The 27,007-nt window shown below is 42.8% G+C and overlaps 1 protein-coding gene and 1 non-coding gene across 2 annotated transcripts in view; both read right to left on the bottom strand.

The window, feature by feature from the left end:
* LOC112635867 (aldehyde oxidase 2) overlaps positions 1-27,007 on the bottom strand; it is a 72,662-nt gene that overhangs the window by 9,159 nt on the left and 36,496 nt on the right. The window contains exons 20-33 of the mRNA XM_025403959.1: positions 25,938-26,034; positions 24,704-24,828; positions 23,830-23,963; positions 21,362-21,449; positions 18,486-18,572; positions 18,110-18,301; positions 15,690-15,917; positions 11,622-11,717; positions 9,481-9,609; positions 6,794-6,868; positions 5,925-5,977; positions 3,895-4,009; positions 2,059-2,124; positions 1,764-1,952 (exon numbers count right to left, since the gene is read on the bottom strand). Of these exons, the coding sequence (XP_025259744.1) occupies positions 1,764-1,952; positions 2,059-2,124; positions 3,895-4,009; positions 5,925-5,977; positions 6,794-6,868; positions 9,481-9,609; positions 11,622-11,717; positions 15,690-15,917; positions 18,110-18,301; positions 18,486-18,572; positions 21,362-21,449; positions 23,830-23,963; positions 24,704-24,828; positions 25,938-26,034 (1,674 nt within the window). The remainder of the gene's footprint in view (positions 1-1,763; positions 1,953-2,058; positions 2,125-3,894; positions 4,010-5,924; positions 5,978-6,793; positions 6,869-9,480; positions 9,610-11,621; positions 11,718-15,689; positions 15,918-18,109; positions 18,302-18,485; positions 18,573-21,361; positions 21,450-23,829; positions 23,964-24,703; positions 24,829-25,937; positions 26,035-27,007) is intronic.
* LOC112636839 lies at positions 4,112-4,280 on the bottom strand. The gene has a single exon (XR_003122310.1). It is a non-coding gene; the product is annotated as a U1 spliceosomal RNA (small nuclear RNA).

Raw genomic sequence — 27,007 nt, 5'->3', positions numbered from 1 at the left:
GACTTTGATACCAGATGAAAGATTGTAAACCCATCATCTGCAAGGAGCAGGCAGGTATGGTCAATGAGTGATGCAGGCAGGTGAAGGACAATAAGGAGCAGTGGAAAGTAAGGTGAGGAAGAGCACCCCCATGTCCTGTCTACAAGGGGCAGCTGTTCTTTGGTTGTAGCTAGTCGTTGCCTTTCCAAGGATGCAGCCAAAATTACCAGATCATCCATCTTCTCAAGAGAATTTAGGTATCTGTATTTTAATGTAAAATTCCCCAACTTGTAAAAATACTGTGTAGGCCAAACAAAAGTAAATCTTCAGGCTAGATTTAGCCAGTAGACCACCAATTTGCGACCTTTGAGTTAGTGAGACTGAATCTGAATCCTGACCCTGACTCCCCGTGTTTCTCTGGGTAAGTGAGATAATCTTCTCTGTTCCTTTGTCAGTGAAGTGTGGGCAGTGATGCCTAGGGTGTTGCAAGGATCAGGAAACACAAAAGCACCTAGCACAGCTCCTGGTACCTGGTAGCTCTCTGTTGTGTTTACATAGTACCCTCCATGTGGGACCTGCAAAACCCTGATTTTCCTGATTGTCTGCTTGTAAGTGACTATCTGCAACTACAAGGACTCAAGGGTCCTGTCTGCCCTGTGTTACTCTTGGTGGCTTAAAAGCTGCTCTCTGTGGGCTCTTAGCTCCCTTTTGCCTTTGCCCCTTAGAGTGATTTCCAGTCCAATGAGAATCCAAAGGCCCCATTGATTGTCCTTCCTTTCAGGTTTGCCCTGACCCCATCACTATAGGTCTAGAGGAAGTTCCTGGCGTTCCTGGGCTGACAGTGGGATCCAGTTTGGACATGATGAAATTTCTACAGATGTAGTTGGATACTTTTTTTTTTTTGTGGAGGATGGGTACTAGCAAGAAGTCTCCCAAAAGATCTTATTTATTTATTACTCAGACTGGTCTTGAATTCCTGGGCTCAAGCAATCCCCTGCTTTAGCCTCCTGAGTAGCTGAAGCTACAGGTGTGCACCACCATGGCCGGGAAAGATTTTAAAGTCTTAAGAGGAGTCAAGAAACTTTAACAATACATCTCAAACCTAGATGAAGTTTTTACTCTGAGGGTGGTTTTCACGTCATCTGCATAGAGCAAGGCAAACAAATAATGATGTTTATTTTAATTTGCAGTTTAGCAATTACTAAGGGTTGATGTCTTTGCTTTCTGATGCTATTAACATTTTGTGCCAGATAATTCTTTGTAGTGGGGGGGGGGCTGCCTTGTACAAAATCACCTCCCCCACTCCCCCTACCCCAAATTGAGACCCACTGTTCTAGATGCATTGCTGGGTATGGTAAGGACCCTGAGCCCCTCTGAGGTGAGTGATTTGTCTGAGACCATGGGGAGGGGATAGGGCTTGGCAGGAACCCAGGTCTTCTGCGACCTTAGTCCAGGGTTCTGTCCACGCTGCCACTGCTAGTATTTCAGTCGCATTGCACCTCCAATCCTGTTTAATATTGTCGTCTTCAGGGTCTTAAGTAAAAGTGTTATTCTGTTAAGAAGTCAAAGCTTTTTGGCAAGTTTTAGAGTTTTCAGTGAAAGAGGAAATTATTAAAATCCTTGGCCCATGATTGCCATGGGTGATTCATCTCCAGATTCTAGCAGTCTGTAGTGATTTGTTCCTGATAACAGTTAACATTGACTTACTATTTTGTCTGCCTGCTTTCATTTGCCATGTGCTACCCGATCCATGACACCGTGCAGTGGTAGGTTTGGGTGCTTACCTTAGATGAATAGATGGTTAGTGGGGTTTGTGACGATGGCAGCAAGGAGACATTGAACTCCTCTGGGACATCAGTGACGGTTGGAATTTTGTACTCATCTGGACTCCGAGAGTACAGGACGCCTTCTGGGGAGTATTTCAGTTCTTCAGTGGTATAAAGCCCCATTCCCTGAATAAACGAACCTTCAATCTGGAGGGGGACAATTTCAAGCTTTGTGACATTGTGTTAGAAGGCCTTTACCTATCTTGAGATGACTCCCAGGAAGGGGCATCCTCCCAGGTGGGCCAGCACCTACCTGCCCAATATCAATGGCCGGATTTAGGCTGCAACATGCATCCATGATGATGTCCGTTCTGATTTTCTGACCAAAATAAAAATTACCTTACAAAAATCTTGAATTAAAAGTATCGTTTTCAGGTATTCTCAAATGGTCTCTAGTTTTTCCAGAACTCTTGCTGGCTAATTAACACTGCATTGAACCCTGTCAACATTAGAGCTGTTAAGATGCCTGCTGAAGTCTTCAAATTGAGTGCCAGGACTGTCCATCACCCTGGAAGATCTTGTGCATTCATGGTTTTGACTCCTCTTAAGTGACTCCAAAGTCCATGACATGCTAGTGTGTCTGAGTGAGTCACTTGGTAAATAATTGTTGTGCCTGGTCTTTCATCTGATTCTCAACCTGAATTTGTTGTTGGAATATAATTTATGAGCTCATGTAGTCCTCATGATAATCTGTGGCAGGTGGTACTATTGCCATTTTACTGTGAAAATCCTAGAGCCATACTGGCATGTATGAGTTTGTGGATTTGCAAGATCTTGGAAGGTATTCAGAGCAAATGTCAAGACCACCTTTGATTTGCCAATCTACTTCCTTCTCTGAGAAGCACCACATGAATCTGGCCCTTGTTTTGTCACTGGGCATGGGCCTGCAGGTTGTTAAGGAGCCACTAAAAGCCTCTAAGTGCCTGTGGCCTATCTCCGGAGTATCTCAGGGCTTCCCTTCTGCCCCCATTTTCCAGTGCTTGTTCTGATAAGATCATCATTCTCTGTTTGGGCTCAATACCCCGGCTCCTACTTTCTATCTAGCCCTTTGGACTTGGCAATTCTCTTTTGACTCAAACCTTGGCCTCTTGGACAACCTACTCTGGCCATTGGGACCAGCCTTCATCTATCCTCAACCTGGATAGGGAGGGAGATTGGACACATCTCAGAGTGGGCCTTCAGTTTACTTCTACATTGAAACCTGGTGTGTTTTGCACTGTAAGTGCTGGACAGTGGAAAGAGATGGCTGTGCACTAACACTGAGTTGATGGATGATTTAGTTCACCAACCACAAATGGCCAGCCGCAATAGACCTATCATTGAATTTCTCTGATTTCTCTTTAGTTAAAAGAAGTTTTGCCTCTTTAAGAAATAAACTATTTAAAGGGATCAAAGTAATACTGAAATTATTGAACCTTAAACTCTAAATGTAAACTGAAAGGCACAGAAAAGACCAAATTTTGACTTTTGTAGTGTCATAAATTCTGGAAGATCCCCATAAGTTTCATTTCTTTAGGGATTTATACCAAGGCCCTTGGGTAAAATTGCATCCTTTATAATGCAAGTTGTTAATTTTGGGTTAAGCATGATTCCTTGTCTCCAATGGGTGGTTTCTTGGCTGTTCAATTAAATAGAAAATATAAAAATTATTTTCATACCTCTCTTCCTCCAAAATGTGTTTCAGTAACACTTTTTGGATAATTGACTTTGGAGAAACAGCACATTGCTATGTGCTTTCAAAATGTTTGCTCAAGACTATTTACTAAGTTAGTTATTCCTTCAGATTAGAAAATGTGTGTTTTCTTTATAAATAGAAGCTTTTTTTCGGAAGAAAACTTGGAAAGTGATTTTGTTGTCTAAATGAAATAAAAAATTTAATACATTTTAGACTATCATTAGCAATTCCTTTTTGACTACTATATTGTCTTTTTACATGGAAATTCAGGATTAGGCTAGATCTCTGGACCCTCCTGTGGAATTGAAAGAATCTTGTTATAAGAGAATGACATAACGGAATTGGGCTATTCACTATACAACACACTTTTGTTGTTGTTTTGACTTGCCAAGAGGAAAGTTAGACTTGACTTACCTTGTGAGCACCTGTCAGGCAGTCAATTTCAACCTCAGAACAGGCAGCTCCATAGACGTAGTAAGGAAATGGGTCCCCCACCCCCTTCTCCCAGTCCATGAAGGCCTTGTAGCCCCTGAGGGAAGAAATAAAGCCTTTTAGCTTGAGTGGGGGAGATCCCATGTTGATTTATTTTAAAAGTTACCAAAGTTTTTTGGGAGAATTTAATTTTTTTTTCCCAGAGAGGGCACAAATACAGTCTCCCACTACCACAAATTATGCAGTTGAGTTTCCTACATTTGGGGAAACCACAGGGGTCAGCATTTCTGCAGTAAAATAGGTAAGATAAGCCTCACTCAAGGAAAACCACCTTCGGGATCATGATATCTCCCCTGCCAGGTAACTATAGCATTTCATTTGATTTATGTTCATTTTAATTGCCTTTTAAACTCATCAAAGAGGATATTCCTTGTGGCACAGTTAGGATGTCAAAAAGAGGGAGAAGCCAGCAGATTGTTTGGGACCGGACCTCACAGTGTGCCTGTATCTTGACCACAAAGGATTTAAGTGTTAGCCTGCCTGCCCACTGAGAACCTCAGTTGAATTTTATCAGTGGTCCCTCTGGAACTACTGTTCCCAGAGGGAGCCCATGGATAGTGCTAAGCAAACTCACAGGGAGCTGGTGGTAATTCAGGGTTGGTAAAAAAGGACTGGTGATTCAATGCATTAATCTATAATAGAAGATGTATTCAGATAGAGGGCTGGTTTACTCTCTTCTTGGGTAACTGAACTTAGGAATTTAGAACTCATTATGTACAAGGCTCTGGGCTGGGCTGTTATCTCCTTATTTCCTCATTCTTCATGAGGATTTGCTTTACTGTTTCGTGTGTGTATGTGTCTATTGTTTGGTGGTTTGTCTGATCAGACTGTAAAACTAATGTCACATGCTTCTTGAATTTGACAATGACTGGTGATTATCATCCTACTCATTCTCCGTTGTCTAGTAAGGAGCTTCAAAATAGACAGGTTTTATGGTAAAGGAAGGGGGATTTGTAAAATTGAGATGGAAGTCATTTCTAATGATAATGTATTTTTACTACTCACAATAAAGAATAGTAAATCATTAGATGATTAAATAAATAATGTAAATATGTAAATAATGATTAAATAAATAGTAAATAATGATTATAATGATTAGATGTTGTAAGTCAAACATCTAATCTTTTTTTCCCCCAATAAGGGTGTTTTGTTGTTTAATTTTTTTTTGACATAACTGAAAGGCCTATGTGAAATCATAGAATTTTGGGCGTAGAAGGGACCTCAGCAGTCACATAATAAAAATGTATTTTACAAATGAGGGACCTGCGGCCCAGAGTTGAGGCAGTTTGGTAGTCAAGAAAGTGACCATGTTCTCTGGACGCAGCACCAGCACTGTGGTGACAGCACAATCAACGCGAAAGCCTCAGCATTTCCATTGTAATCGCACTCATTCAAGCAAAGCTATTTTCAGTAGGGAATTTCCCATGTAGAGAGCATGGACACTTTGACTTTACCTGTCCTCAAACTGACCCTTTGCTTATTTTAATAGTAAAAAACACACCTCCGGGTGGAGACTGAAGATACTAATGAGACATGTAATGTATGAACAAGCATGTACAGCTGCACATGTGCACCCAGAAGACCACCCAGAACGTGCTTACTAGTAACACCTCTTCCCACTTCCTCATGAATAATCATATAAGACCCCCATAAAGGGAGCATCTGCCATGCTAGTCTTTGCTGTCTCATCCTTATGGACAGCCTGCCCGAAATTCTCTCTCAGGGTGTACTGTCTACTCTGCACCTCATTTTCAAAATACTCTTTTTTTTTTTGCAATAAATTACTCAATGCTGCACATCTTTTCCTGTGTGTCTCTTTTTGTTTGCTGTGTCTCTTGTTTAAATTCTTTTAAACTAAGAAGACAAGAACCAAAGTATCACAACAGCCATCAACAGTGATTGAGTTACGTCGTATTTTCTCAGCTACATCAAGATATTATTGTGGTGTTTACCTGAAGTATCCAGTGGCTGAGAGACTGATTCTTTGTTCAAATGCAGCTTCTATCTGCAAAATGGGCATATTTAGTTAAAGCAAAACAAATATACCATCTGCTAGGTGAAGACAGAAATGTCCAATCTAAAACTGACATCTCATAATTGTTGCTGGTGCTTTGCTACCAATAATAGAACTCATAATCATATTATTTTTCCATAACTGGCACACTAACAATTTCCTTCTGATTGAGTTTAGAAGTCTGGGTTGAACAAACATAAAACAGAATCTTGCTGCACATCCCTGAGATAGGGGCTCAGTGCACAAGGTATTTGGACTTCATTTCTAAATGTTAGAACTTTATAGTAAGCATGTGTGTAAATGTGAAATAATTGTTCTAATGAAAAAAGTCATAGGATATTGCAAAGTTGGATTAAGTTAGTCGTCTCCTTTGAGCCATTCAACAGTAAATAGGCCTTTTAGTTTTCTTCTTAACCTACCCAGAATGTGCACGTGTGTGTGTGTGTGTGTGTGTGTGTGTGTGTGTGTATGTGGCTTAGGAAGGCTCATTCTTTTGCTCTTATTTCTTACTTTAGCAGAGTGTATTCTTCATACACTTCTATTTCTCCTTCCAGTGATTGCTGTTTCCTGTGTGCTTTCTCCATACACACCTGGTACACATCCTGGAGTAGCCTCCTCAACCTTTAGAGATCCTGCCTGTTTGCAGAAATCCACTCAACTGGGGAAGAAGCAGGGGGCATGCTCCATCACTGTGACACTTAGAGGAACTGTCTCTGTGTGTGATGGCTGTGCACGGCTGTGGTGCTGTCTCAGTACTGGTTTAGATTGTTTTCTCATTTGTAGTAACAAAGGGAGTGGAACACTTACCCAGTTTTCCCATGTACCTTCCGGATGTTTCTTAATGATGGGCTCAAGGCGTTTCAGAAGGATCTGACAAGCATTCTTGAAGTAGTAAAGAATGGAATCCACATTAGAGAAGAGCCCAGTGGTTCTGGTGGTTACGATTTGTGTGAACAAATGTTCACTGATTAGGTCAGCAAGTGCTATGGAGTGCGTGATCCTGAAAACTCGGCAACACAACTCCTGCCCTTGACAACAGTATTGGTTACTGGAGGGTTTTTTCCCCTTCCTGTCTCACTTCCTGTGAAAATATGGGTTCAGCTGAATTTCTACTTTCAGATCCTCTTTCTTAGAATATTCAGGTTCTTAACTTCTCTCTCTCTCTCTTTTTTTGGTTTGTTTTTTTTGAGACAGGGTCTCACTCTGTCAACCAGGCTGGAGTGCAGTGGCACCATCTTGGCTCACTGCAACCTCGACATCTGGGCTCAAGCAATCCTCCCACTTCAGTCTCCTGAGTAACTGGGACTCCAGGCACTCACCACCAAGCCTGGCTGATTTTTGTCTTCTTTGTGGAGATGGGGTTTCACCATGTTGCCCAGGCTGGTCTTGAACTCCTGAGCTCGAGCCATCTGCCTACTTCAGCCTCCCAAAGTGCTGGGATTACAGGCATGAGCCACTGTGCCTGGCCCTTAGCATTTTTTTCTACATCTTCTGTATTTTTGTATGTTTCTCTCTCTCTCTCTCTCTTTTTTTTTTTTTGAGATGGAGTCTTGCTCTGTCACCAGGCTGGAGTGCAGCAGCATGATCTCGGCTCACTGCAACCTCTGCCTCCTGGGTTCAAGCGATTCCCCTGCCTCAGCCTCCCAAGCAGCTGGGACTACAGGCGTGTGCCACTACGTCTGGCTAATTTTTTGTATTTTAGTAGAGACGAGGTTTCACCATGTTAGGCAGGATGGTCTCGATCTCCTGACCTCGTGATCTGCCCGCCTTGGCCTCCCAAAGTGCTGGGATTACAGGCGTGAGCCACGGCACCCGGCCATGTTTATTCCAAATGGAATAAACATCCTATTTTCATTCAAATTTGTGCTTTCCAGTCTGTAACAATGACATGCCAGAATCCCCCTGTGTCTGATCTCACCCTCCATCTGTTCATTCAACCACCATCAAACCAATACAATAAAGGCCTTGGCTTTGGGTATGAAATGAGAAAACAATTAAATTTACTTTATAATGACCTAGATCCACAAAGTTTCTGATCTTTAAAATAAATCTAAAACTTAATACTCTAGAAGATGGATTGACACTTATTCTGGGCTGACAACTCCCATACACTCTGAGCTGTTCCTCTCTTGTGTTTGACCCTACTCCAAATTAGATCTCATGCATTTGAGGTTTCTCACACATTTGTTCCAAGCAAAAAAGAGTCTTTGCTTTTTGATTCCTTAAGTGATACCACCACAAAATTGGACTGATTTGAAAGGGGTTCCTACTGGTGGTATCATTGTAGCATTTTGGGAAAATATGGCTCACCACAATATCCCAGTGGAAAAGTGAACAATTTGCAACAGAAACATGACGAATAGATATATTTCAAAAGTACATGCAATCAGATATTTGAATTAAGGAATATGAAGTCATGATTCTATTCTGAGACAGTGAAAATTTAGCACTTTTTAAAAAATATCAGTTAAAAAAAATCAGTACAAAGAAAAGCTCTAAGTACTCAGTAAAATACCACTGAAGACAATGCGTCCATTGCACCCTGTCTCTTTGGCTGGGGTCTGCCTGCCTAGCTGCCTGCAAGAACCTGGTTATGCTGGAAGAAACTTACGCAGCTCTGCATTACTTGGCAGTCAAATTTCTTCTTGCTGTGTCTTCTAGGAACAGAGACTGCCTGTTCACCAAAATCCATTCTCCCCTTCTTCCATATCAGCTGGACATACGGTGTCCCACTACTCTACATTTCCCAACCTCCGTTGCAGTTAGACATAGCCTGAAACTGGTTCTGCTAATGGACTGTGAGTGGAGGTTGCATCACTTCCAGATCTGGCTCAGAGTCTTCCACACCGGCTCCCCATGCTTACTAGAATGATGACACCCAGGGCAACTTGGCACGCCACATGTTGAAGATGGTGGAGCCTCCATCAATTTGGGTGCTCAGATGACCAAACAATGCTCGGGACTAATACGTGTACAAGACAGGGACTTTTTTTTTTTTTTTGAGACGGAGTCTCGCTGTGCTCCCAGGCTGGAGTGCAGTGGCGTGATCTCGGCTCACTGCAAGCTCCGCCTCCCGGGTTCACGCCATTCTCCCGCCTCAGCCTCCCAAGTAGCTGAGACTTCAGGCGCCCGCCACCACGCCCGGCTAGTTTTTTGTATTTTTAGTAGAGACGGGGTTTCACCATGTTAGCCAGGATAGTCTCGATCTCCTGACCTCGTGATCCACCCGCCTCGGCCTCCCAAAGTGCTGGGATTACAGGCTTGAGCCACCGCGCCCGGCCAAGACAGGGACTTTTACTGTGTTTGAGCCTTTACATTTTGCGTCTGTCATCTCAATTTAGCCTACTCCAAATACACTCTCCCAATATTTTAGTTATCCCAGACTATGTTTAGTGACCCAGATGACTTCTCTGAAGTCAACTATTGTACCTGTATCCAGCCATAAAAACCAGAGACGTGGGAGAGGCACACCAGGGAGAGACAGGAAGACTCACCTGCACAGCTCTGCCATTGACATCTGCACCGATAGACGCTGCTGTAGCAATTGTATTAGGTACTGTTGCTGTGCTCGTTTCAGAGATGTGGATACAGGACATGGGTATTTTTAACTCACGGCTGGCCACCTATGATAAACAAATATTTTCAAGTCCAGCAAGGACTTCTATTAATATTTGAATCATTATTTTTCTGAATAAAAATTATTTGTTATTACATCCATAATACCCTTTTAAGACTAAAATAATTTATAAGCATCAAAACTACTTTTTTTGTAAGGCCTCATGCTGATTTTTACAGTGTTTTCTTGGTAATATTCCACAGTGGTTCTTTTCAAATTTAGTCCATTTAGAATGTTAAGAATTTCCTTTTTTCTAAGTTTTAAATGTGTAGGAAGTAGGCCAAATTGAGATTTTCAGGCACTTATTTGGTTCAGTGGCAGGAAGAAAAAGAGGGATGGAGGGAGAGGGAGAGAGAAAGAGAGAGAGAGGGAAGACTGAGATGAGATTGACTCAGAATTTGGTCTGAAATCTTTCGATATCAGTATCAGATGAACTTGGAATGACCCTGAGGACCTTTTTCTTGCTCTTATCCTCCCCACTTTTTTTCTATTTGTTCTCCCTTGCTTATATTCCTCCAGTATTTGCTGTTCATTTTTTCTTTTGTTTAAAAATATTTTTAAAAAGATTATTATTATTATTTTAGAGATGGAGTCTCACTGTGTTGCCTAGGCTGATCTTGATCTCCTGGACTCAAGTGACCCTCCTGCTTCAGCCTCCCGAGTAGCTGGGACTACAGGTGCATGCACTGCACCTGGCTTCTTTTCTGTTCTTTTCCTTCCAGTTTCTCTAGCAAACACATGTGGAGATGAAGATATTTAATCAAGAAATGAAAAAGAAAGAAATGAAAGAGAAGAAAGGACAAGGAAAAAACATTATCTTGGCTTCTCTTGTCTTTTTGTTTTTGCAAAAAACACCTTCTCAAGATATCCTGTTCCCAAATGCTGATCTTCGGACTAATTTCATTCAATATGAAGTTTCTCCAGAAAGATGCAAAATGAAAAAAAGAGATGACTTTGTTGTTTCTTGGTGGTGAAAATCCAAAGGGAATTTATTGGTTTGTATAATTGAGCAGGATAGATGGAGCTAGTGTGAAGTACATGTGGATCTAGGGGCTTTGTGGTCTCATCAGGGTCTCCTCTCAGCCTCTCACATTTGCTTTTCTTTCTACGACGGCCACACCATTGACATCAGTAGACAGGTTCCATCCATGGCACAGAACTGCCTGTGGCAGCCCCTGCCCTATAGTATAGCACCTAAACAACTACAGGGGAAAGATGGCTCCTTTCTCCCAGCATCTACACATCAATCCCAGGAAAGGCTCTGAGTGGCCTTGCTTGAATCATGTGTCCTTTCCCAGAGTCAGTGGGATTCTGGAACCCTGACTGACCAGAGGCGGGTCTTGTGCCTAGATGTGCAGCAGGCGTGGGAGTAAGGGTGGGGATGGAGCTGAAAGGTACCCGAACTGAGGAGTCTTTCAGAAATCTATGGCATGTGAGAGGTACAGCACTCCAAATGACCTAAGGGGCTGGATGGTCAAAAGCTACAGATGCACGCTATAACAATCTAATACATTTGTCACAGGGTTATTTAAAGAATTATTCTTGTTTTCTCCTGAGATTATATTCTTACTAATTGGTGTGTATGTATGTGTGTTAAATATCTTATAAAACTTGTAGGATGATGGCTGTTGATGAAATACTCATCCTTACTTGTCAAAATAAAACATTAGCAATCTAATATTGTTGTCTAAAATGTAAACATTAAAACTACAAAAGCTGAGAAACTCCTGCTCCTGGTTGCCTGCTCGGAGCGCCCACCACAGGGCTCCATGGGTTTCTTAGTGGCATTTTCACTAATGATCACCCCCATCCATGAACCCTGGCCAAGCTCCAGGACTGTCTGCATACACGTGGGATTTCTGCCACCTCAGCCTTTCTATTTGATATGTAAGAAACCTTCCAACTAAATAGTCAAGATCTCAGTGTTTGAATACAGGGAGTCAGCATTTACCCTAAGAGATGAATCCCAACTTTCAACAATGTATATAGAGAGTAATGTTTTAATTTTATTTATTTTACCTGCAGCATTTTGGTGTGAATACCTTGTCCCAGTTCATTGCCTCCATGTGTGACCAACACAGACCCATCTGTGTAGATATGAACCAGTGCAGCTGCCTAGTAAAAGAATCGGAAGGCATAGCTCAGTGCAAGCTAGCATTTGGTGAGGTTCAATATAAAGCATAAGGTAGTGAAATACCAGTCTCAGGGAGTGGAGGGGGTCAGAGAAGCAAACTTTCCTGGTAGGATGCTGAAGTTTAGTTCTGTTTTGTGCAAAAAGTCGCCTGTAAAGAACATTCCTTCTGATTTTCATAGGAGCCCCTTTGGATACCCCAGGAGTTGGTAGTATCGGTTCCAGTTGTTTGAAAGTCACTCTCATGCTTAAAATCACTGGCTGACCATTAAGCTAGTTATTTAAATGTTTTAGTTACTTGCACATAGCATGTACCAACTGTGCTCAGCTCTAGATACATAAGGATGAACAAGACATGGCTCTTCCTCAAGCTGCTCACAGTGTGGTGGAAAGACAGGCTGGAGAGCAAGTCACTGTAGTGTAGGATGACCAGTGAGATAATGAGAGTGGCATATGGTGCCCTGGGAGACCTGGGAGGACAGGTCCAACTCCTGTGCTGCTCAGGGGTGACAAGTGACAACGGAAGAGAATCACAGATTGAAGAAGGCTTTGCCATGGGCAAGGTGGGCAAACCCCCCACAGCCTGGAAGGGAAAGCTCGGCTCCTTATTCCACTAGGAGGCCTTGTGGGATTTGGTCTCTTGTACAGTCCTTGTGGCCCCCTGCCTTGCCTCCGAGACTGGCCCCACTGCAGTCTCCTTTCTGACCTGTGCTCCTTGCTTCTGTCCGATCTCTTGTTCTGGCCGGCTTCTCCTCCTGTTCCTTACCTGTCTGCCCAGCCTGCAGGGCCACGTCCCACAGTCTACATTCTGTTAAAACTTCCTCACTTGGCCGGACATTGTGGCTCATGCCTGTACTCATCCTAGCACTTTGGGAGGCTGAGGTGGGTGGATCAAGAGGTCAGGCGTTCAAGACCAGCCTGGCCAAGATGGTGAAACCCCATCTCTACTAAAAATACAAAAATTAGCCAGGCATAGTGATGGGTGCCTGTGATCCCAGCTACTTGGGAGGCTGAGCAGAGAACTGCTTGAACCCAGGAGGCGGAGGTTGAAGTGAGCCGAGATCGCACCACTGTACTCCAGCCTGGGTGACAGAGCAAGACTCCGTCTCAAGAAAACAAAAGAAAACAAAACAAAACAACCCAAAAACTTCCTCACATGTGTCTCATCCCCATCTGGGAAGGATCGATCACTTCCTTCTTTGTACTTCTCCTTACAGGAATACTGGGTTGAAGAGTGTCCCTCCCCTGCCTCCTAAAATTCATGTCTGTCTGAAACCTCAATACACAACTTTATGTAGTCTTTGCAGATGCAACTACTTAAGATAAAATCATACTGGATTGTGGGGGCCCTGAATTCAATGACTGGTGTCCTTGTAAGAGGGCCATGGAAGATGGAGGCAGCCGCGACTGGAGTTATGTTGCCACAAGCCAGGTAATACCAGGAGCCACCAGAAGCTGGAAGAGCAAGGGAAGATTCTTCCCTGACGCCTTCAGAGGCGGCATGGCCCTGCTGACCCCTTGAGTTTGAACTTCGGGCCTCCAGAATTGTGAGAGAATAGTTTGTCATTATTGAGTCACCCAGTTTGTGGTACTTTGTTAGAGCAGCCACAGGTAAGGAATCCTGGAGGTAAGAGGATCTTCTCTGAGAGTCTCGCCACGGAGGGGCACCTGGTCTTAACTCATCTTTGTGTCCTGTAAATACCTCTGAGCAGGTCCCAGCCTTGCATGGTGGCTCATGCCTGTAATACCAGAACTTTGGGAGGCCAAGGCAGGTGGATCACCTGAGGTCAGGAGTTTGCGACCAGCCTGACCAACATGTTGAAACCCCGTCTCTACTAAAAATACAAAAATTAGCCAGTCGTGGTGGCAGGCACCTGTAATCCCAGCTACTTGGGATCCTGAGGCAGGAGAATCGCTTGAACCTGGGAGGCGGAGGTTAACAGTGAGCAGAAATTGTGCCATTGTACTCCAGCCTGGGTGACAAGAGCAAAACTCTGTCTTAAAAAAAAAAAAAAAAAAAAAAAAAAAATCTCTGAGTGGGTCTGAATCACAGGGACACTACATCAATGTTTGATAAGTTGGACAAAGGGAAAGGTGGTATTTTTTTCCTTCCAGGAGGAGGAGGAACGAAGGCTTCAGCCCATTTGTGTCTCCAGATGCCTGGAGGTCCAAGGTTGGCTCAGAGGGACTCGGGAGCATCGAGGCTTGTAGCTGTTAATAATAGGATTTACTTACCATGGGCCTTTTGACTCCCACTGAGGACAGAACTCTCATTGCCAATTTAGACGGTAGGTGTTCCAGCTTTGTGAGTCATCAGCTGACCTGGAATAACACCCTTCTATTCCTAGCCAGGTGATTCTAGGGTGCCTCAATTTAGAACTCTGTGGGGCAGCTGGAGGATATTCCAATGGAAACTTAAAAGTCATTGCTTGATTTGAAGGTTTTCTTTGTGATGAGATGAGATGTTGGTTCCCATGAATGATGGCAGAGTGTAGGCTGTGGTTTAGATGCGGTGTAGCCATACAGGTGAAGGGAGGTGTGTTATAATAAAAAGTAAATATTTGATCTTTGCCCCTGGTTCTTAGTTCAGAGTTCATAAAGCCTTGGAATTTTTTTCTGCTAATGAGATGATTTATGAGAAGGGCTTAGGTAGCTTTAGGATGGGGGCTTGGAGGCGGTGTGCATTGATCTTTCAGTCCTCCTCCCCATCTTCTTGGGATGGGGGCTAGAGATTGAGTTCAATCACTAATGGCCAATGCTGTAATCAATCATGCCTGTGTAGTGGAACCTCCATAAAAACCCCAAATGATGCAGTCTGGGGGCTCCTGGGTTGGTGAACATGTGGAGGTGCTGGGAGGGTGTCTGCCTGGAGAGGTCAGGGAAGCTCTGCCCCCTTCCCATCCCTTGCCCTAGGCAGCTCTTCCATCTGGCTGTTCCTGAGTTGTATCCTTCAGAGTAAACTGGTAATGGTTATAAGTAAAGTGCTTTCCTGAGTTCCATGAGTCATTCTAGCAAATTATCAAACCTGAATGGGGGTAGTGAAAACCTCCAAATTAGTAGTTGGCCAGGCAGGAGTGTGAGTAGCCGGAGCCCTCCATTTGAAGCTGGTGTCTGAAATAGGGGTGGTCTTGTGGGACTCAGCCCTTGATCTATGGAGTCTGCACTAACTCTGGTAGTTAGTGTGAGAACAGAATGGTTGGACACTCACTTGGTGTTGCAGTTGGTTTGGAAAAGACAATATTTGGCGTCAGAGAGGAAACCACACATGCAGCTCTCAAGTTTCTCTGACGCTGCAGCCTTTGATTCCATCTAGCTTGCAGACATGACAGTTAACCTTCTTGTGCCTGTTTATAGAAGGGGCATGCTGGGCCTGAACAGAAATGTGACCCAGAGGTTCAGGGGGTCTCATCCTACCCACCAGAGGAGGAGGTGCCCTGAGAGGAGTGTCTGAGTTCTCCTGGGAGGGGCTCAGGGATGCTCTGGATGACATCCACAGTGTTCCAGGAACCCAGCCAAGTGCTGCTCTACACTCACTAGCTCACTGAGTCCTCATCAATCTTAAGACAGAGTTATTGGTATTATTATTATTATTGTTGTTGTTGTTATAACTGGGAAAACTGAGGCTCAGAGATGTTGAATAACTTAATGTCGCACGCCTAGTGAAAACAGAGCCGAGGATTTCTCAGGTCTTCCTGACTTCAGTTGATTAGGGATTTGTTTCCCAAGAAGGAAACAAATATTGCACTGTATTAAAAATGTTTGCAGATGGGGGTGCTGCTCTGGACAGTTCTGTACATTTCTCTTAGGTGTTGGCAGGGTTGGTTGGCCAACCTTGCCAACCAACTTAGGCTGGCTCAGTGCTCTAAGAAATGAGATATTTTTCAAAGTCCACAGAAGCTGATTGGGCCAGGAGCGTGTCTAGCATGAGTGTTATTTATCCTATATACAAGTCTTACCTGATGATAGCTTGTTGCAGCAAAGCCAACTGAAAACTTCATGGGAATAATAGCAATGCCTTTCTTCTTCCAATAATTCTTCTTATTGAACTCTTCAACTTGCATTCTTCTGCTGTGAAAGGAAGACTTGTCCAGACATTCATTCCAACATCTTATCAGGGTCTCAGGGTTGAATGCTTGTTTGTAGATGGTTTTGTCAACTGTTTTGTACATATTTTTCTCTCTAATCTGAAACAGGTGGGAAATTCAGTCAATAGTTATGGTAAGACAGAAACTGATGGCCAAATAGAGACTTGAAAAGCATCTCCACTAAAGCACAAGCTGTAAAGAAGGGAAGACAGGGTCTGTTTTTTCTTTGAATGGCACATGCTTTTGCAAAAATAGTAGAGGTTATTTTTTACCTCTTCATCAATGTACCAGTTAGGGTCACTCCCCACTAGAAGTGGAGGGTAGCAGGTGGAGACTAGTCCACAAAAGGCAGTGGGATAGAGGGGCCTAGGGAGGTCCCTTTTCTTTTCTTTTTATTCTACAAGGTTCAGAGGATGGAGAAGAGCTGGTAGGCAGTACCCTAAAGCAAGGATTCATTGTCATAACTGAAAATTTGTTCTGCCAGGGGGGAATAGCATTGCAAATAATAGTAGATCCCCTCTAAGTCTTCTAAGTGCCTTTGGAATGTATGGATAAATCTTTTAAACAGTTTCTTTGGGCCTGGTGTGGTGGCTTACACCTGTAATCCTAGCACTTTGGGAGACTGAGGCAGGAGGATCACTTAAGCTCAGGAGTTCAAGAGCAGCCTGGCAACATTGTGAGACCTCATCTCTAAAAGAGAGAAAGAAAAAAAAAGAAAGAAAAATGGTTTATTTGAATAAGCCGTGTTTTATGTGATATGTCCTGGAAACTTGCAACACTTGACAAAGGAGAGCCTGCTGAGATATGCCTAGAAGTTTTTTTTTTTTTTAATCATCTCCATTTATTCTAATCACAATAAAAGAATTATTATTATTGGCAACAACATTGGAATAATACTATCCAGTTTATAAAACAAATATCGTAATGAATGTTAAATTATTTGATTCTTGCAGGAACTCTGTGAGGTGAGTCATTTATAGATAAGGAAACTGAACCACACAGAGATTGACGCTCTTGCTCATGCTGTTCTTTTTGCCTAGAACACCTTTCCAACCTCAGTGCCTATTATTCTTCAAGGCCTATCTCAAGTGCCATCTTCTCCAGAAAGTGATTCCTGGTTCCCCTCTCCCATGCCAACGTGATGCCTTCCTTCTTTGGTACCCATGGAACACTGTACGTGACTTCTCTTAGGATAACTACTGCCTTCCTTGTACAAAATATTAGGTGTTCTCTTGTTTGTAGGAAGTACCCCGACGATTACAAACCTGGAATTCCTGTTGAATTTAGGGACAAAACAGTTCTAGGGACAACACATAGGAGAGTTCTTGCTGGAGCAGGGGTTCTGTATTGGGGAAACAAGGTACAGAAATGGAAAAGGTAGGGTGGGCTCTGACTGGAATGTTTGGGGAGTGGAAGCAAGTTATTGACCATGATCTCAGTTCCAGAAGCTGCCTCTCTCTAGTCCAGCATACTGTACATCCTGTGCACCTTCTGGTCTATTGTGAAAAACAGTATTTTTCAGAGGGCGTTCTTCTGGCAGTATTTCTCAAAAGTTTTCAAGTGCACCAGTAATTCCACTTCTGTAAATTTATCCTAGAGATATACAATAAAGCAAACATATACCTGGGTACATATGTACCAAGACGTTTATTGCAGCAACATTTTAATGGTGAAAAATGGTAACAACCAGAATGTATATTAATAGCATTAATAGTGGAGTGGCTAAATAAGTTATGGTACGTGCATATTACATAGTACTATTCAGTCATGAAAAAGAACGAAGCAGACCATTCTACTGACGTGGAAGGATGGCCATGGCATACTGTCCTGTAGGAGAAGGAAGCAGCAGAGGCAGAGTAATATGTATGCTATGGTCCCATTCTGGTAAATAACCATACATGTGCACATATATGTTATATGTCAATGTTTAGGTGTGTGTGTATGAATACAAATGGGTGGCCAAAGATAGAAAAAGGGGTAGAACAATAAACACGGAATTGTTAACAATGATTACCCTTGACCAAGAGGGATAGGGGTGGAAAAAGGGGCATTCCCTTTTTTTGATTACTTTGGTGTGGTCTGAATTTTAAATAGAGTAATTATTTTGGTACGACTTTAAAAAAAAGAGATGTTTGCATAAGTAAGGAAGGAGTAAGATAGGGTGAGGTGAATTCTGAGCCGGGGCTAATTCATGTGGTTCTTCTAGTGTGTTTCCTTGGGTCAAAGAAGCTGGGTTTCCCACTGGTCCCATTCATCAGCAACTTTGGTTATGGCCTTGGTTACAACCTTACCTTTTCTGGCGAAAGGCCACATTTGGCTGCCACAGCTGTGATGCACGATTCTGTTACTAGGGCTCCTTGTGGGAAGCCAAATCCACGAAAGGCTGTATTGGACGGTAAATTTGTCATGCATGCACGGCCCCGGAACCTGAGGTTGCGAATTTTATATGCATTTTCCAGCTTTAGTATTAGAAATTCTGTTACCTAAAAAGGGATATTCACATATCATCACTTTTTTTTTTTCTTTTCTCTTTCTCTGAAAGTCAAGTACAGAGTCAAACTGCTTGTGGAATTTAACTACGTTAGGAAATAAACTTCGTAAAGAGTCATCTAGAAATTTGGCATTCTACTCATGGTCAAACATGTTGCTGCTTTCTGGTGTACGTACCAGCTCAGAGTCATCCAGCGTGCATCCTCCGTTAATGTAGCACTCAATGTCCAGAGCTTTGATCCGCCCGTTGTTCATGAATCCTACCTGTCACCAAATGATGGTTATTTACTGAAATGTTCAAAATTCGCAAGCCAATTGTGAGACATAGCCCAGTTCCCCCATAGGGCAGGACAGAGGCCAGACTCAGCTCCCTGTTTGCTCTATGGTGTACCATGCCTTGCTTGACTGATGGAGACTTCTTCTGAGCTGAATTTTGCTGAGCTCTTTCCTTCCAACATGTGATTTTCTGGCTTCACAGTCAGCATGGAATTCTAAAGACTTTGCTTGTCTCCTGGACTATAATTGCCACCCTCTTTGTCCTTATTCTTGGAAGATTCCCCTTCATTTTTCTTTCTAATTTAGTCTGTGGTTTCCTCCCTGGTGAAAAAGTCTCTGGAATTCCAGAATGTGTTGGAATGAATCACAGTGTATCTTGTTATGGGAAAGCCTCTGAAGCTGAGGTCCTTGAATGGATGCATGGGGACTGCTCTCTTTTCGCTAGGTGGTGAAGGTGCTTTGTACATGCTTGCCTGACCTAACAAACCTGAGCTCGTGCTGTTGTTACTGTTTGGGAAGAGCTTAAGGCAGCTTGCATTCTTTTAATGTTGTGACTCCCCTCCACCCACCCAGACCATTTTGTCTCTACAGTCCACATTAAAAAGAAAAGAAAAATCCCCACTCCCTACTGTAGTTCTACCCAATGAGGATTGACCCAGGTCCCTTTGCCTTTCTGAAAGCAGGATAAATACAACAGAAGGATCCACACGACCATATAACTACAGGGTCAACATTAGACTTCGAAGTTTACCTTTGACTTTCATGAAGAAAGGACTGCTAAGCAAAATAGTACTATAAATAAGGTAGCAGAATCCGTAAACTATTTCATATAAACTTTTCAAAAATTTGGAAGAACCTATTTACACATAAACACATGTTATCCTAATTTACAAGTAGTTCTGAATAACCTAGCAAAACTTTATTAGCTGTGTCTGAAGGATTTTATATATCTATATATATGTGTGTATATATATATGAGACATGAAATTGTTTATATATATTATATTGGAATTGAAATTGTTTCTTAAAAAATAAAATAAAAGTTGGACTTTTCTTTTTTTTTTTTTTGAGATGGAGTCTTGCTCTCTCTTGCCCAGGGTATATAGTGCAGTGGTGCAATCTTGGCTTACTGCAACCTCCGCCTCCTGGGTTCAAGCCATTCTCCTGCCTCAGCCTCCCAAGTAGCTGAGACTACAAGTGCGTGCCACCACGCCCAGTCAATCTTTTGCATTTTTAATAGAGACAGGGTTTCACTGTGTTGGCCAGGCTGGTCTCGAACTCCTGACTTTAGGTGATCCACCCGCCTCAGTTTCCCAAAGTGCTGGGATTACAGGTGTGAGCCACCACACCCAGCCAAAATATAAAATAAAATTTGGATTTTTCCAAAAATCTATTTCCCTCTTTTATACTTTATATTACTATAATTACCAAAATATTAACAGTCTAGAATCTTCTTAACAAATGTCAGTACTAAAACAATCTCATAACTTTGATAAGAGCACAACCATCACCACAACCGCAACTGCTCCAATCTTAGCAGTGTGTCTCTACATTTCTCTCAGTTTTATAGGACAATAATAGCTGTGACTTAATATCTGTGCATTTGAAGGCAAATGAAAAGTTTAATTGGCCAACTATTAGAGAGGGTCTTCCTCTCCAATTATAAAAATTATTAATGCTAATGGAAGAAATACAATTGTTCTGTGCTATAGAAAACTGTGGTTTTTGTAATACAGGGAAGATAATCGAAGGCAATGACAAAATCAGATAGAAAATCTAACTATGAATATGCTGCAAGCAATTCCCAGGTAAAGTATGTTCAATACAACTAAGATTACTTTAGAATGATCGTAACAGCTCAATCACAGATTTGAAAAGGTAGTATTGTAAGCTCATGGCCAGCAAGTATTTTTAAGATGTTTATATTATAATTACATAAAAATGCAGTAAATGCAGTTTGAAACAATTTTAAATTCACTACTTACTGTATTATTTTTTCTTACATGCAAAAAGCTTTTGTAACAGTATCATAGCCACTTTGTAAAAACACTTGTAAAAAATGATTTTGCAGTTAAAATGGTCAAATTGTTTCCAAACATTTCCACCGAAAAATATTTGTATAGTCAAGAAGGTTTGGCATAGCAATGTTTGTACCTTCTATCAGTGTTTATTTGTTTGTTTTGAGGAGCCACTAATGTGAATCCTTATTCCTTCAAGTAGTGTTTTGGTCATCATTTGAAATTGTATTTTTATCATTAAACTTCTTCACAATTATTTGCTAGAATTATTAAAAGTTCCTCATAAAATGTTATGAATATTCAAATACACAGCATCCTTATTTAATATTTTAGATGCTAAGTTTGTTTTTAGAATTTAGCAGAATCAAAATGCTAGAAAAGAGCAAAGCCATTCAGATAAAATCAGATATTTATTTATCTATTTGTTTATTTATGTCCGAGACAGGGTCTCACTCTGTCGCCCAGGCTGGAGTGCAGTGGTGCAATCTTAGCTCACTGTAGCCTCCACCTCCTGGGCTCAAGGGATCCACCCAACCTCAGCCTCCCAAGTAGCTGGGAGTACAGGCATGTGGCACCATATCCAGCTCATTTTTGTAATTTTTAAGAGATAGGGTCTCCCCATGTTGCCCAGGCTGGTTTTGGAACTCCTGGGCTCAAGTGATTTGCCTGCCTTGGCCTCCCAAAGTGGTAGGATTACAGGTGTGAACCACAGTGCCTGGGCAAAATGAGATATTTTAATAATTCATCTTTAATACTCACTTTATATTTTCCAAATAATGGGTGCCTTCCTCCAGTTATTAACATATCGTCTTCACGATTAAGGACAAGACGAATGGGATGACCTGTTCTAAAGAAAATAAATCTTAGGTTCTCCATCCCTCCCATTCATCCATCCATCCATCCATCCATCCATCCATCCATCCGTCCGTCCGTCCATTCATCCTCTCATTCACCTATCTACCCATATTTATCCATCCCCTTATTTAACTATCTACCCACCCATCAATGTATCTGCCTATTATCCATCCATCCACCATCCATTCTCCCACTCTTTATTCAACCATCTATCCCTTCATTTATCCCATATAAATATATTAATATCATACAACATGCTAGACACTAATGTGAATTAATATATGACTAAATCATCATTGTTTCTATAACTCAGTGGTTGGAGATCTCATTAAAAGTATTAATGTCACATGCAGTTAAGTTGAATTCTATAGCTTCAAGTTTGACCTTCACCCACATCCAGACATTTGCATTATCTCCACCACTAGAGATAACGTACTATCTCTAGTAGATAGTGTACTAGAGATAGTGTACTATTACCAAAGAGAAAGAATGTGAACAGATAAATGCAAATCTGGGAAAACAAGGCCAAACACTCATCTTAAGATGTCTGGGTTAGCGTCTCCATTCTCATCCATGAAGGCTATGCTGGCCAAGTTGGGCTCTCATGCAGGGAGGAACCTCATCTTTTCTCCATCTCCAGAGCAGAGGCTTCTAGACTTTGGAGTGCTGAAGAATCCTCTGGCACGCTGGTGAAAATGCATATTCCTGGGCCTTTGTACTAGGATTTGGATTCAGTGGGTCAGGGAGGGGCTTTGGAATGCATTTTTCTCAGTGATGTTGATTCAGGTGTCTTCAGGCAAATGTTGAAAATCACTATCCTAGTGCAGGGTTTCCTGGTCTTCCCTAATTGTGAGGACAATCTGGAACATCAGAGAAATGCAGTTTCCAGGTCCATCCCCTGCTAATTCTGATTCAGTGGTGCTGGGATGGGGAGGCAGAACTTTCTTTTTTGAGACAGGGTCTTGCTCTGCCACTCAGGCTGGAGTGCAGGGGTATGAACACAGCTCACTGCAACCTGACCTCCTGGGCTCAAGCAATCCTCCTGCCTTAGCCTCCAGAGGAGCTGGGACCACAGGCACGTGCTACTGTGCTCAGCTACTTTTATTTTATTTTATTTTATTTTATTTTAAATCTTTGTAGAGACAGGAATTTCACTATGTTTCCCGGGCTTGTCTTGAACTTCTGGGCTCAAGTGATTTTCCTGTCTCAGCCTCCCAAAGTGCTGGGATTATAGGCATGAGCCACCATGCCCAGCTAAGGCAGGAATTTCTATGACATCAGGCCACTCTTACTTACTATTAGGTTTGGGAACATTACTCTGAGGATCATTTAATGCACGGCCCTTGTGTACCAAGGTAGAGTTGAATGTTAAGGCACTGGTTGCCACACTTGGCTGCACAGTGGAACCACTGGGGAAGTTTTAAAATATACTGATACCTGGGTCGGTATGGGGCAGCCTAGGCACTGGGATTTAAATGCTGCCCAGATGATTCTAACTTGCAGTCGTGTTTGAGAAGTCTTAAAGGCACAACGCCTGGGGGGAATTCAGTGAACTGATCATCTTGTGCTGAGTCCTCAGTGGGTGTGAATGGAGAGGAGTTAATTATGGAAAGAACTGGAGATGGGATTCAGATCCTGCTTTATCCCGCTTCTCATTGAGGACTGAGACGTATGTCTGAATGTTTCAGGACCTAGCTCTGAACTACAGGAGTTGTCAAATGAAGCAGGGCCTGTGAACTTTGCATGCCCTTTGGGGCTCTGACACAATAGTTAGCCACAGAAAATGAACCATTAACAGAAAAAGCAGCACCAACTAAACACAAATCTGAGGCATGAACAGCAAAGGAGTGAGCCTTCCGCTGAGGTCAGCCTGGGAGCTGTCTTTGAGGATGAGTCGTCTGTCCATTGAGCAGACTCTGAGGACGCAGCCCTTCCCAGGTGCAGGGAGGCAGAGGATGAAGAGTCTTTGTTTCCTTACCTCCCCCTGTTCTCGTCTGAGAGCAGGAAAGAAGCGTCAGGGAGCAGCCTCCCCTAGCACACTCCACTTGGGCAGGGTGGCTTGCCCCATCCCTCAACGGCTCACTTTCCCTGAAGCTCAGGAGGTGTTCAGCTAATAGTCCCACTGCTCCTTTCAATAGCATGTTAGTTATTCAAAGTCCTGTGTACATTTGACTTTTGCAATAACTCTAAAAGCGTTGGAGGGTACGTAGGATTATTTACATTTTTTTAAAGAAACAGGCAGGAGGCTGAATTTCCCAAGGACACACACAGGGTTATGACGGCGGCCCAGATGACTGTCAGCCACTGATTTGCCCTCAGCTTTGTGCATTTGATGCCATTCTGTATCAAATGGCATCCCCAACCATACTTACTTGATGGCACCCACAGCTGCAATCGCCCCGAATACAGCTGGTTTTCCTACCTTCCCTCCAAAACCTCCACCCACTCGTTTTACATGACAGGTGATCCTGTTGACGGGGATGTTTAAAGTAGAAGACACTGTTTTCTGTAAAAGTGAGATAACAAGAAGGTTTATGAGTGAAATGCCAAAGAAGCTTTTTGTGTCTTGAAACAACATCACAGCAGAATTCATTCATGTCTACCACTGCTTAAAAAAAAATGGAGATAATCTGAACCTGTCTGGTGGGGCTCTGTTTAGTTTGTAAACACTGTTGGTCCGCACAGAGCAGCCCTTCTAGCAGAGAAATGGTATTTTCCAGAAGCAAAACCCAGGTCAGAGCCCTGGATTCCTGTGAGAAGCTGGGTTCCCAGTCAAATGCTTAGACCTAAAGTCCCAAGGAGGTGAAAGCCGGTGAACTCCTGACAACCTACCAAGGAGATGATGTGTTTGCAGCTAAACCTAGAGCACTTTGTGACTGGGGAAATGAAAATGTACTATAAAGTGATGTGTTGACTCCAAAGGTTATCTGTGGTGATTATTTTAGAGAAAAATCAAGTACAGAAATAATTGAGTGGTGTCCTCTCATCACAGAGTTCATCTGAGCATGATGCAAATGAACATACTCTTGAAACCTAACGTTACTGTGACTATTTTTTTATTTACTTGAAAAGACCAAAAACAAAAACAAAAGCTTCTGAGGTCTTGGCTGCATTATTGATGTCTGATGTCTAATGCTTGGATTCCAGGTTTTTGCAGGTAAAATGGCCAGCAACTGTGAGGCTCTAGGATCGACTGCCATCATGGAATTAGGAAGGTGGAGATGTGGGCGTTATCCTGGACTTCACCTGCACGTGGGCTGGGTCCTGTGTGGACACGTAAATGTCCAGTTCTTTGTCCTCTGTCTTTGGAATAACAAGCACTCTTTGCGTTTCCATGTAAAAATGTTCCTGTCCTCCAACATGGACCTCTCCTGTTAAGCATAAGCACAGAACAACTCCTAAGGTGTGTGCTGGTGGGAAGCCACCGTCTTGGAGAATTCAAAAGCCAGTAAGATGTGGACTGGCTGACCTGGATTTTTTTTTTTTTTTTTTTGAGATGGAGTCTCGCTCTGTTGCCCAAGCTGGAGTGCAGTGGTGTGATCTCGGCCCACTGCAACTTCTGCCTCCCAGGCTCAAGTGATTCTCCTGCCTCAGCCTCCCAAGTAGCTGGGATTACAGCGCCTGCCACCATGCCTGGTTAATTTTTGTATTTTTAGTAAAGATGGGGTTTCACCATGTTGGCCAGGTTGGTCTCGCACTCCTGACCTCAGGTGATCCACCTGCCTCGGCCTCCCATAGTGCTGGGATTGCAGGTGTGAGCCACCGTCACCTGCCTGGGTGGCCTGGATTTATCCTGACAAGGACCCAGGCATTTGTCCTGTAGCAATGTGTTTCAGAGACTACAGTTCTGGATAACAAATTAAAAGTGCCAAGTTGGCCGGGCGCGGTGGCTCAAGCCTGTAATCCCAGCACTTTGGGAGGCCGAGACGGGCAGATCACGAGGTCAGGAGATCGAGACCATCCTGGCTAACACGGTGAAACCCCGTCTCTATTAAGAAATACAAAAAAAAACTAGCCGGGCGAGGTGGCGGGCGCCTGTAGTCCCAGCTACTCGGGAGGCTGAGGCAGGAGAATGGCGTGAACCCGGGAGGCGGAGCTTGCAGTGAGCTGAGATCCGGCCACTGCAGTCCAGCCTGGGCGACAGAGCGAGACTCTGTCTCAAAAAAAAAAAAAAAAATAAATAAATAAATAAATAAATAAATAAATAAAAGTGCCAAGTTTGTTCCTTACTCTGCCCAAACCAAAATCTTAGAGATTTTCTTTTATTTATTCTATTGCTTCCTACCCCTCAACCCCAAAACCGCGCGTGCATGTGCACACACACACACACACACACAATTTGAAAGGAAGAGGCGTAAGAGAAATTTGGCAAAGCACCAAGACTTTAGAGGCTGGACTTTCTGAGGGGAAATCATACGCTTTTGATGCCTGCTTCAGAATAGAATCAGGCAGAGTCTATTAACTATCCCCGGGAGCTTACCTTCAATAATTTGGTCGACTTTTTCAAAGGCCTCCTCAACATTTCCTTGTTCAAGTTTTTTTTCAGGGCACAGGAATGAATTGTGTTTTATGGCATCCTACATGGCAGAAAAAAAAAGCACAAAAGCCAGTCCTTCCGACTTCTCCTTCCACTGGTAGTTTTTTCTTAAAAACCAGCATGCTCTGGAAAATCACTGTCTCCCGGGGCAGATGGAAGGTGTCAAACAAGCAAGGGAGTATTAGAGCAGTAGGCTCACTGCAGAGATGAGAAGTCCGGGGAAAGGTCTTCTGGATTTGCAGAGAAAACCAGCAAGAAGGATTAGCGAAACCTTCAGAAGCAAGTTACGTTCAGAACCGAGGGCTGGGGACACTATGATGATCCCAGACGATAAATACTAATTTATTATGTAAATGTGACTCTTCAGGGAACATGAGATAAGTCAAATGCATGATAGGTGAGGTTCCGGAATCTGCCTGTTTTTTTTTTTTTTTCTTTTACCTCTTTCTTGAAGAAAAACACTTGTGTTAGATTACTTAGGTAGCTCAGATACAAGAATCTCTCACTCAGGAATCTGAAAAATACTGAGGCTGTCTTGAGGGAGAAGACACAAGTTAGTACACATCTCTGGGGCAGGAAAGCCCAGTATACATTGTATTAGGTTGGTGCAAAAGTAATTGCAGTTTTTGCTATAAAAGTTTGCAATTGCTTTTGCACCAATCTAATAGGAAGTTGGTTCCTTTCTTTGAGTATTTGGCATCATCTCATAAGGGCTTTTCTAGCTCTTTGTTCTATGTGTGTTTTTTTTTTTTCCCCCTGACAATTACATGAACTGACTTACAAATAAAGACTGATTCTTTAATGACCTACTGACAGCGGATCCTTGTTTAGCCTTTAGAACCTAGGTATTTTTCCATACTTCTGAATGACACCTGTCTCCTGCCTTCCTAGACTGATGGCCTCGGATGCCATAGCCTTTCTTGCTGATGATCCTCCTGGGAGCAGCTAATATTGATGGAGAGCTTGCTTTGTGCTAAGCACTGTGCAATAACAGTGTCTGTACATGTATCCTT

Source organism: Theropithecus gelada, chromosome 12 (genome assembly GCF_003255815.1).
Source record: "Theropithecus gelada isolate Dixy chromosome 12, Tgel_1.0, whole genome shotgun sequence".
NCBI lineage: Eukaryota > Metazoa > Chordata > Mammalia > Primates > Cercopithecidae > Theropithecus > Theropithecus gelada.
Note: the sequence above shows the minus strand (reverse complement) of the source record. Positions and strands in the feature narration are given on the sequence as shown.